Source organism: Chaetodon auriga, chromosome 4, assembly GCF_051107435.1.
Source record: "Chaetodon auriga isolate fChaAug3 chromosome 4, fChaAug3.hap1, whole genome shotgun sequence".
In the NCBI taxonomy this organism is placed as follows: domain Eukaryota; kingdom Metazoa; phylum Chordata; class Actinopteri; order Chaetodontiformes; family Chaetodontidae; genus Chaetodon; species Chaetodon auriga.
This window is the reverse complement of record NC_135077.1, coordinates 13,312,349-13,324,549: the sequence shown is the minus strand read 5'-3', so window position 1 is coordinate 13,324,549 and position 12,201 is coordinate 13,312,349. Positions and strand designations below refer to the sequence as shown.

At 40.8% G+C, this 12,201-nt stretch overlaps 1 protein-coding gene across 1 annotated transcript; it reads left to right on the top strand.

The window, feature by feature from the left end:
• Positions 1–11: 11 nt before the first annotated feature.
• On the top strand, positions 12–12,015 carry LOC143319728 (uncharacterized). The gene is made up of 5 exons (XM_076728909.1): positions 12–117; positions 371–858; positions 6,260–6,424; positions 8,054–8,178; positions 9,053–12,015. The coding sequence occupies exons 2-5, from the start codon at positions 421–423 to the stop codon at positions 10,950–10,952; spliced, it is 2,628 nt and encodes an 875-aa protein (XP_076585024.1). The 5' UTR covers positions 12–117; positions 371–420; the 3' UTR covers positions 10,953–12,015.
• Positions 12,016–12,201: the final 186 nt, after the last annotated feature.

Genomic DNA, 12,201 nt, shown 5'->3' with positions numbered 1-12,201 from the left:
CTGCAGAGAGGGCACACACCGAGGCTGACTGGGGAGTTTAACTTTGTTCTTTTAGAGCTGTTTTCTTGGAAGTTCAGGACACAGGAACAACGGACTATTTCTTTTACCAGTCATGAAGTAAGTCCATTTAAGAAGTTTCTCCACTCTTGCTTGGTCAGTTTGCAAGGATCATAATATTCAAGAAGTTACTACATGCCCTTGTATTGTTTAACTTGTGGTGAATCACACTTGACAGACGGGTTTTTTGTAACTTTATATGTGTAAACTGCCCTTCTGTCACAGTGAGCTTTCCAGTGTCTGTTGCTTCATTATAGTTGAGGGTCTAGTCTGAACAGAATGTCTAACAGTCACACAACTTGTCACACTGAAGGTAAAGGAGAAGTCTGTTGCGTGAAGACACTCAGGCAGGATCTGGCATCCATGGAGTCTAGTCTGTCCTACCTGTCTTCACTGAAAGAAGAAGACCGTCCACTTTACATCCAGCCTCATTACAAAGAAACCTATCGTCTGGCTATTTATGCTCTGCTCTGTGGAGGCAAAGACGCCTACGAGGAGTTCCTCCGTGCCGAGCAGATCAGCTACTTTCTGTCAGAGGAGGAGATCCTGTTCATTTTGGAAAATGCACAGTTATCGCTTGCGGAGGATGACTCTGAGCATAAACAGGTCAAGGACGTGGTCAGTCCCTCCACGTACTTCCCAACTGAGTCGGACGAGGAGGTGCCTGACCTGGAGCTGGGCTGGCCCGAAGTCTCGCTGGACAGCATGGACACGAGCATCAGCATGCTGTTCCACCCGCCCAGACAAAACACACCCAGCATCAAAGAAGTGGTTCGCAAACAGATACAGGAGGCGAGGCAGGTGAGAACCAAACAAATACATGAAAAAATACTCTGAAGGTGAAATCTTATCTAGCAGGTGGGTAAATGCTCAGAGATTCATCTTCATTCATCATACTTACAGGTGGAGTAGTACGGGAACAATAGCAGTTAATCTATTGCACAAACACAATGAAAGGTGTTGCTTCACACGGAGGTAATGCAGTCACATTTCTCTGCGTACAAAGCACGCTGTGGGCCTCGACTATACCTTACAGGAGAGAGCTCAATATGCAAGTTATTCTACTTTATGTTTAATGCCGATGAGAAAGTTTGTCATAAAGTTCTAAGCTCTAAACACCACTGACCGTGACTTAAGCAATGCACAGATCCATTGTGGAAGAGCCTCTGTAATACATGTCTGTGGTTTTAGTAAGTCCACTGAGCTCCTCCAGAGCTAAAGTACAGGCAGACTTCACCTCTAGGGCACCTATGATCAAGTCATGTTTGTCTTTTTTATCAGTAAAAGCTGCATAACATAGTTGACATGGCTTTTACTGTTTTATTTGTTTCTTTTGCGGGGGAATTTAGCCATTTTAATGCCAGGGCTCGCCTCCCTATCTGTAAATGCTCCACCAAAAGAAGTTACCTCCAACACTATTTTTCAAGGGCACTGATGCCTGTTTTTTATGTGTTTCATTTTCTTGCTTTGTCTGTTAGCAGGATTATGGAAAACCTACTGACCCGACTTTCATGAAACTTGGTGGAAATTAAATAGTGTTTAAAAGTGTTTCCAAATCACTGGGTGGATACACTAATTATTTTTTATTTTCGTTAACACTGCAGGGGCACTTGGCCATGGTGGAATAGATGCGATACATCTAAATCTGGTAAATGGCAGTAAAATTCAACAGTGACAAAACATAGCTGATTGTAGAAATACAATAATCCACAACACAATCCACATTCACAGGTACTAGTCATCCACTGGATTAGTCAACACATGTAGCTGCTCAAACTTCGTAGAGAAAGCAGTCGTTATGGAGCACTCAGGGACAGTGGCTTCACTGGAAAAATGGAACAATCATAACAACTCTCCTTTCTCAATCTAAGGTGTGGCTATGAATATCTGAACACAACATCACGTAGCTAATTGTACTCCTACTCTCATCCAAATGTGAAAATGTCAGCAATAAAGGAAAAGAGTTCAAACTTTACACTTCATGAGAACAACCAATAATACTGACTGTGAAGTCTGAGCCTGCAGATTTGCAGATCATAGAAGAGGGGACTACCGGCATTGGTGGAGGTCTGCGCTCACCAAGCGCACTTCTAGTTTTAATAAGTGTCCTAATTATTTAGAAGGAATTTCGGGTAAAAGAAAAAAACAACTATGTGGTCTGGTAATTCTTCTGACACCGCTCCATTCAAATGAAACATGCAGAAACAAATCACAAATTCTGGATCGACACATCTGACTCACGAAAGAGCCTGAACGCATGAGCAGACACGTGTATTAGTTTACGTGTTACAACACAGCCTGTCTCTCTGTCATAGGTCAGACCTGCTCCGTCCTGCCGCAGCTCATTCATTGTTAAAAAATCATAATCTCTTGCTAAACTAGATGTTGATGATTCTGTTGAAGGTTTTTAACTGTCAAAACTGTAAAAACAAACCTAACGACAAGTTAAATTAAGCCAATTCGAAAACAGCTTGTTGTGATTCAGTGGCATCGGGTCAAATATATCAATAACTAAAAGAGAAGAATGCAAACAGTTCTGCCGCCAATACTACTGTATGTGTGCAGCTCCACGCTGTGCAGCACACTGAACACACCTCCTGTAGAAGAAGACAGGAGCTTGCTGGAAGTGAGTGTGAAAGTTATTGGATAAAACACAATAATCAGGATTACAAATCAGAAAAGACAAAACACGTAAAGTTACTATGACAGTACCGTTGTATTAGCAACATATTAGCCTCAGGTAGCTACAGCTAGCTTATTTAGCTGATGGCAGAAAAAAATGAATGAATAAATTCCAACTCAACAGAAGGAGCACAGCTATAATACAGAGCGACAGCAGACAAACAAGCTAAACACAGGTGTGTGTGGAGCGGATAAAAGATGAAAGTCAGTTTTTGTTTGGTCAAAGATTTGACAAATGACTGGATGCCAGTTAGCCAGTAACAGTGCCAGCTGGGATTAGCATAGAGAAAGAGGTCCACGTTAAACCATTAGTAACTAATATAACTGCTTTAGATATTATGATGTTATGCTGTTTATCATATACTTGTAGCATTTATTATGTTCTACTTTTAATAATAATAAAAAAGTCAAATTAATTTTAAATACCTAATTAAAAATAATCTATTTTTAGTCTATTTTTTTAAGCACATTTAAAAAAAACTATATCAAAAAATGCAGCAATGAAATTATTCATATGAATCACTTCAAACCAGTGGTGGAATTTGAGGTACTTGTACTTTACATGAATATTTATGTTGTCTACTCCACTATAAGGAAATTTTACACTTTTTACTCCTTGTACACCGTAATTGTACTCCTTAAAATTGTGAGGTTTTGAAAACACATTTTTTCGTGAATTGTCGTGTTTTCTGGACCGTAGTTTTGTTTTGACCCTCAGTAGTTTGGACTGTTGGTCTCTTTTCCCATTATTTTCAATCGTCTGTCGATTGATTGAGAGAATAATGAGTCAAAAGAGCTCAAAATGAGCTCCACCTCGATCAAATGCAACAGTAACATCCTGTTTTTACGTGAGTGCATGAGTCATGACAATCTAATTATATAATAGTAGAACAGTCAAAGAGTATTTTTGCAGTGTAGCAGTATCACTTTTCTTAAATAAAGGATCTGAACTCACAAGCATAATATTGATAAACCTTTAATGGACAGCACATTTTGACAAAATAACATAAACATTCATCAGCTGTACCAGTGGAACCATTAACAGCAATGAAAATGTAGCAGAACACCCAGAAGTGAATCCAGCAGCTACTGAAGTTACAACAGTGGTTGGCAGCAGGCAGAATATTGACGTGCCAGAAAAACTGAGCTCCTGAGGCGAATTGTTCATCATTCCTCTGTGTACAAGAAAAAATGGCAAAAGATCTTGCTACAGCATGAAGTATATACAGCTTAACATATACAGAACACAGTCCCTGCGCACATTTACAGAGACAAGAAGTTACTTTGCCAACGGTGAAATAGCTTCTAATGGAAAAGGTGAGCATGAAGGTCACGATTCACTTTCAGACACATGACAATAACCGGCCGCGTGTCTCAGCTTGACTATACTCAATGTTCAGATACCAGCTCAATGTCTCCACAACTTAAGCTAATAATTCAGAAATTACAGCAGGGCGTGTGTGTGTGTGTGTGTGTGTGTGTGTGTGTGTGTGTGTGTGTGTGTGTCCATGTACAGGAAATAGACTTTCACTCCACAGATATCCACCAGCTGAAAATGACTGATGAAATGCACACAGTGTTGCAGCTTGATGTGCGCTGATCTGTTTATGCATGTACTGCAAAGAGTCATAAGTGAAGCAGGTAAAATCCAGTGTGAGCCTTATTGAGACACACGGCATGAATCCTGGATGCTCTGACATGACATGATTTCACTCGTGCTGTTTTCCTTTGGAGAACCATCCCTCTTATAATTTGCATTTGCAGAACATCTACCTCATACAACATGCTGCGATGTGTCCTGTTAAGTATTACCCTCATAAAGATTTATATCAGGCCTGAAAATGGGGGCTCTTGATGATAAAACCATGGGAAGCATCCCTTTTCTTCTGAGTATTCCCCACTGAAATGTCTTCAGTCATGACATCACAACTTTCAATCTTTAAATCTAAAAATTAGCTTTACAAACTTAAGATGTTTTAGTTTTGTTCAGGGATCCAGATGTACTCATTCATTCATTCACAGTGGTGAAAAATAATTAAGTACAGTTACTCAAGTACAGTACTGAAGAAGAAATCCTATGTACTTGTACTATGCTGGAGTATTTCCATTTTATGCAAGTATATACTTACTTGCACATATTGTATTTTTTTACTCCACTACAAACCCTGTTTAAAAAGCCTCTCGGAATAGCAGCGATGGGACAATGTAGGAGCAGATTTATGAAGGAAACAAAGTCTTTTAGAAAAATTATAATGTTTTAATCCAACAGTCTATCTGTGCAGGAACACACACAGATGCTCAGACCCAATGACCTCTGAAAACACAACTAAAGAACACAATCTCTTTCTATCAGTCATGAAGTTTTTAATTAACAACCTTGTTTTCTTTTCAGATAAAGACTGCACCAAACTGGAAAAGCCACATATTAACTCCCAGGTGTAGCAGGCTAACCCCTACAGCGAGCATATGATGCACTGCTGTGGATTGAATTAGCCAACAGCACATGAATAGTTAATATGAGCTCAAACGCACACATTAATGCAGCAGTAATTAATCCAAGTGCATCAAATAAAATAGTAAAAGACCAATCTTAGTAGCCATCGGCTATTGTCTGATGACAATTTAGCCTCTCGGGGGCAACAGCCAATGTTTCAGGGTTTCCAGTGTAACCAGTGGACATGTGGGAAACAGATAACAGACATCCAGGCCAAGACTTCCTCTCTGTTCACAGTCGACAGCAACTCGTCATTTCGGCCAATCTGTATAAACAGATATCTGCATGTGATTGCAGATCAATTTAAGAAAAGATAAATTGCCAACAGATGATAGCTGATGACATCCAGGACTTCATTTCAGCTGACGCGATCTGCTTCTTTTGCTCTCCACACCAGCTGTTTATCCGCATGCAACCAAAGCCCGCTCAAGTGCAATTGGTCAATACAGCCCAGACCAAGAGCAGAAATTGGAGCTTCCAATGCCAAAATCTTGTCCTTTTCCGACAGATTCTGCATTCATGTGCAGACATTGGGTTATAGAGATTAGTAAAACACTGACAGGGAGCATTTTACTGCAGAATGAGTACTTTTACTTTTGATACTTCAATGACATTTTACAGATAATGACTCTATACTTAAAAAAGGTTTCAAATGTAAAACTTTTTTACTTGTGGTGGTGTATTTTCATGGCATGATATTAGTACTTTCACCAAGTAAAGGATCTGAACACTTCTTACACCACCATTCATTCATTCATTCATTCATTCATTTATCCACACTGTCAAGGTCAGCCTGTCTTCTCCATGAGGACATAATAATGAATGACAGTGGTCTGATGAGGAATCTGTCGAGTCAGGAAGACTTTTACAATTTCAAGATGCTTTTTGCTTGGGGAACTTTTGTATAAACATTGTCATTTAAGTGCCTGTAAGAGTCCTAACTTTGAGTCCTCAGACATCCTCAGTCTGAATAAATATTGTTTTTTCTGTATTCAAAGTATCTTCAAATGTTTAATATGTCTCCAGGTTATTGCCATAGCGATGGACGTCTTCACTGACGTCGACATTTTCAAAGAGATCATCACTGCCTCGATGAGGGGAGTGGCAGTTTATATCCTTCTGGATAATTCCCACTTCAAGAGCTTCCTCACTATGTCGCAAAGGATGGGCGTCAATATCCAAGACCTCAAGGTGAGAAATAATCACCACCGTCAGGCACAATGTTTGACACACTAATGTCAAGTGAAAATGCTTTTGAATACAGGGAGAATAAGACCTATTCTTTCTTTTTGGGGGTTTGAGAACATAATGGTCATTTGTTGAGAATGCAGACAAACGTGTACTTATGTTAGTACACTCGGACTACTACTACACCCCATATACCTCTACTCAATCCTTCATCTGTTTTCATGACACAATATTTTATTTTCCAGCATTAGACGCAGGGAGGTGAAAAAATACACTGACTTTGTTTGAATTTTATTTTAATTCTGTGTTTCTGCACCTTAATGGCCCCCATCCATCACTTTCCACCCAGCGGTTTCAATGTCCAACTACTTTCTGTTCCTAGTAGCACTTTGTCCTCATGGATTCATCTAATTTTCATGCACGGGAAACATATGTACTGTATGTATGTTTCAAGGTTCAAAACTGGCTAAAATCAGTCAAGGATGTACTCAGGACTGTGATGTTGGACATATCTTGCGACTTCAGTGAGGGGACATCTTTGGGTCTTAAACACTTAAAATGTTAGCATCTTAAGTTGTCATTAAACCAGACAAACACAGGCGTTGTATCACCTTAGAATAAAGAATTCATCTAAAAGCCTTGAAAATACTTCAGTCTACTCTTAAGGTGCTGGTGCTGTTTTTAAATGTACCCTGTGGAGTTTTGTCCATTATTAGGGCTATTGCTCATTGTTTTTATGAATGGCTTCCAATGTGGTTTGTTCTCACGCGTTCTCATGTTCTCAACAAGATGCACAGAAAGACATAATGTACCACGCAGCAGGTATACAACTTATAACAACTTGTTAAATATGATGTAATATGGACATTTGCTAACATTTTAAGGGGAAAGCTACACATCTTTCCACTCCTTCAACCGTATGTTTGTCGCTTTGTATTCCACTGATGTTTCCTGCCAGAGGAAGTTTGGCCTGTGGCATGACCTTTCATCTATTGGCAGGAGCGTTCAGTGGATTAAGTCTGACATTTGCTCCACACCCTCGTGAAAATGCTGTCATTTACCAGCATTCCCCTGCTGCGTTTCTACCTGTCATTATTATACGAGACAACTGCAGCGACCGTAGGACTGATCTGTTAGCATGGCTGGATTTTCCTGTTGAGCAGCATCAGGACGACGTTTCAACAGTCCAAACAAGAAAACGTCAGAGCGAACACAGTGCCGGCTTTGTGATCTTTGTGCAAATTGCTTAGCCAGTAGCCACATCAAAATACCAGCCTCAGAGAAACTGATACACAGGTTCGGTCTTGTAGAGTATCACGAAGGGTGTGTGTGCTTGTCTGTATGTGTGTGTGTATGTGTGTGTGTGTTAGTAACGGAAATGGAAAAATCTACTGCTCTGCTCACCTAATTTCCACTTATGAAATCATATCTGCTGCGGGGGGCATGGCCACCCAGATACAATCATTGACCTTGCACTAGTAATTTATTTCAAGTTTAAGTAAAAATACATTTAGTGTAAAAAAGGCACAATGTACAAACAATTACTCAGTTAAATAACGACAGAAAAAGGCTTTCTTTCCCTGGCTGAAGTCGCTCTAACCTGGTGCCTCTTTTTGTTTGTTTCTCCATCAGAACCTCCGTGTTCGGACGGTCCAGGGCCAGCAGTACCGTTGTCAGTCTGGAGCGAAGTTCAGTGGAGATCTGGCTCAAAAATTCATTCTGGTGGACTGCCGAACAGTGTTGTACGGAACATACAGGTGAAAAAGCCCCGCTCAGATGTATTCTCTAACAATTAAACCAAGATATTCAATCCACCTGGTGCCTCATTGTTCTGTTCTGCACTTTTGTTTAACTAAAAATGAGTCAACTGAGATGAAACCAGAAAAACGGCACACTGTATGTCACTTAGATCACATTTACACCAGACAACTTCCTGTCTGGGTAAGGAAAAGTGTTTTTTAATGCAAGATGTAAATGCACACAGAAGGCATTGTGATCGAAATGCCATCAAAGCAGCCAGACCACATTTGAGACTTGCATCATGATCGGATCTCAGCCAGGTGTAAACATGCACAGCATAACCAGTCTTAAGAAAAAAAAATGTGTCTAGCCACGCAGGCGAGCAGGTGATTGTGGGAATCAGGTGATGAGGAATGATGTCCGAGGGCATTTGGTGAGGAGTGGGAGTGTGGCTAAAAGAGGGGCAGAAAGGTGGAATAAAAAACAACTGAGGCAGCTGTCATCCAATACAAAGGCTCTGGGTCAGATGTCATTAACCAGATGATAAATGCAGATAGAGATAACAGGTTAATTCAGGTGAGTTCGTGACACACACTGTGCATCATTTCTGGTTTCTTCTTTGTTCCTGGATTACAAAGGGAACATTGATTTGTGATGTTAGTGACGTGTCTGGTTGTAACTGAAAGCCTTTCTCACATCAGTCTTTGATAGTATCAAGAAAATTATTCACAGTGTTTGACAATTGTAGTTTTTAAGACCTGGTTTATATCTAAAATACATCTAAAATTTAGATAATAAAGACTTGCACCAGTTATTTATGATGTGGAAAATCTATGTACCATAATCATCCTTGCTGGCTCTCTGATGACTGTGTTGCCATGTCTTTTGCAGCTACACGTGGTCATTTGAAAAGATCAACCTCAGCATGGTCCTGGTGATCACAGGTCAGCTGGTTTGCTCTTATGATGAGGAGTTTCGAAGACTGTTTGCTCGCTCCACAGCTCCTCCAATTCAGTCCAGGGAGAGGGCATCTGTCCAGAGCCTGAGAGACCTGCAGAGCCCAAACTCCAGCCACCTTTCCCTGCATCAGATTCACATGAGATCCAGAGAGATGTTAACCAGGGGGCTGAGCATGCAGGACAGGCTGCATCAGTCTCACTGTTCTGATATTGGGAATCTGATGCGGGGGCACAGTTATGGCGGAGAACTGCAGAAGTTAAGTTCCCTGACTCGGCTGAGGATGGGGACCAAGGACATTGGAGCCTCTCTTACTCCTGAGAGGACTGGATCTAATCTGAGAGGGACTGGCGACTCACTATCAAACAGGCTGTCCCAGCAGCACCTTAGGCACCAAACTCTCTATGGAGCAGACCAGAATCTGATACCATTCAACTCTGAATCATCACTCCACAGGTGGAAGATGGAAACGTATCTTAGCATGCCTCTAGATGCATCATGTGATGTGACATCCCCAGTAATATCTCCATATAGTAGTCTCATAGGATTAAACGAGCAGCAGTCACAGATGATTCACAGCAGGTCGAGGGACATTAAGTCCAGGATGGAAGAAATGAGGCAAAAGAGGCTCAGTCTGCAGGATTTCACCAATCTCAGGCAAAGCCAAGAGTCACTGAGGTCTCCATATGCGACAGAAAGACCTACCTTTATGTCTTCATTAAGAGGTTTGGACACGAGTGTGGCAGAGTTACAGCCAAATACACAAAACGGTTACAGCCTGGAACCAGCCAACCACAAACACAGTGACCCAAATAAAGAAGGAATTCTGACTGATGGCCACCGCTCTGCCTCTCACTACGATGTCAAAATGATGGCAGAACGAAAGACAACGCACAACTGGCATGAGCCGATTTCCAGGACAACCTCAGCCGGTGATTTAAATGTGAGACTAAATGATCCATTGCTGAAGTCCTCTCATTTGCAGTCCAGTGGTCTCACTATCCAGCAGTCAAGACCAATGGAGTCTTTGATTGAAATCCCTGAAGAGAAAGAGGGTTCAAACACACGAGTCAGCACTTCGGACTTGCACACTGCATTTAAAGATGGAAATGAGGAGATTCACAGAGATGCCAGAGTTGTTTTAAAGGAGAGCTGGAGATTACCTGCAGAACCACACCATCAGGATCAAACCAGAGGAAGCCATACTTCTACAGGTAACATTGCCAACAGCTTGGGCCCACCTGTTCCAGGAGAAGGACAGAAATCAATACTGAATGAGACACAAACTCTCTCAAACACTTCTATGGGTACTCAGCATGCAGTAGACGATAATAGTCATACAGAAAAAGGGCAAACACAGTGCGAGGAACCAAGCCTACAAAGGAAAAATTCCATGAGAATGAAAGTATATTCACTGCTTACATCAGATGACAAGAAAGCATCCAAAAAAGAGGAGAAATCAGTCCAAAGAAAGTCCTCACTGAAATCCCAGGCATCTTTGACAGACCAACCAACAGAGACAGACAAGCCAAAATCTCCATTCCTGAGATTATCTAGTCAGCGTTCAAGCAAAAAGAAGACAAACGTCCCAGCAGATCAGGACCGAGGCTCAAGAGGCACTCTGAACGAAGCGGGAGCAACTGTCTATCAAAGACAGAAAGTCTACAGTCGATTTGAATATTTTCTGAACACTGATAATATTCCCAAAGACAAAGGCTCTTCACTAAACAAGCCTGACTCTGGCTATCCAATGCATCAGACACAAAGTGGTACTGAAAACAAACTGGGAAGATTCATGCAGCGAGTAGGGAATCTTATAGGCAAGAACAAGTAGGGTTACAGGAAGAGAAGAAGGCCACCACACCCAGCAAAGGGCAAAGTTAGTGCATAGTGCTTCTGTTATTTATTAATTGATTGGCTCTTTCTGGTCACCACTGCAGTACACTGCATTTTTCCTTTAATGGTTTTGATAATGTGCCCAAGATCAGGGAAGAGATTTACCACTGATTCCAAAACACAAGATGTAATATAACAGGTACTAACTAAATCAGTGTCCATCTACCCTGAATTGGATGTTACAGGAAAGCAGGGTTGATGTGAAAATACCAGCAAGTTGTTTACCAATGAAGCTAAAGCAGAGTAGATGTAACAGTAATGCTTGTAGACAGGGCGAAATATTTTATCAAGTAGGTTGAATTGTAAAAATGTTTACTAAAATACATGTGTGTATATATGTGTTTGTTCTTTTTGAAAGTTTAATTAAAAGCCCAGTGTGTAAGATTTAGGGGGATCTATTGGCAGATTATGGATACAGTTGTGTTTTCATTGGTGTATAATCACCTGAAAGTAAGAATCATAGTGTTTCGTTACCTTAGAATGAGCTCTTTACGTCTGCAGAGGAAGCAGCTCCTCTTCCATGGAGTTCGTCATATTGCACAGCCATGTTTCTACAATACTCCAGAACAGTCTAGGGGTGAGGGATTGCAATCTGCATCCTGACCACTAGATACCACTAAATCGTACACACTGGTCCTTTAAAGGTATAGCGTGTAAGATATGGCCAGGATTTTATCCCTGTGTTTTCGTTGTGATGATTGTGACATTTATGGCTCATCCAGACATCCAGATGTGTAATAAATAAAACAAACCACACAGTATAATCGCGTCAATTAATGTAGCCTTGAAACCAAGATTTCAGTGACATCAATGCGGTATCTCTGATGAAGAAGTCAGAACGTACAGGTGACTTCTCAATGACTCAAAGACATCATTAGACAAGAAAACTGCGATTATGCAGAGGAACTCAGACATTGGTTCTGGAAAGAGACCTGCTGTTAAATATCTAAATGTACTTTTTCAATGCAGGTAGCAGCACTAGCAAAATGTTTTTTGTAAATTGGGGCAACTGACATTTTTTTCAATTCCTGTTGTGAAAACAGTCACATGTGAAAATGTGGATTGTTAAATGCAACACTTAGAGGTTTGGGAGATATTCAGTGTAAATGTAAGCATACAATGTTCATATATGAAAACTTGTTTCTCAAAAGCACTTGTGTCTTGTGTCATTTGTGTCTTTTTTGTGG

What these genes read in the sequence shown, in the direction of transcription:
- LOC143319728 (XM_076728909.1), top strand. Translation starts at nt 421, where the DNA reads ATGGAGTCTAGTCTGTCCTACCTGTCTTCACTGAAAGAAGAAGACCGT. An exon ending in AGATACAGGAGGCGAGGCAG is followed by an intron (nt 859 to 6,259) that starts GTGAGAACCAAA and finishes ATATGTCTCCAG; the next exon opens with GTTATTGCCATAGCGATGGA. An exon ending in TCAATATCCAAGACCTCAAG is followed by an intron (nt 6,425 to 8,053) that starts GTGAGAAATAAT and finishes TTTCTCCATCAG; the next exon opens with AACCTCCGTGTTCGGACGGT.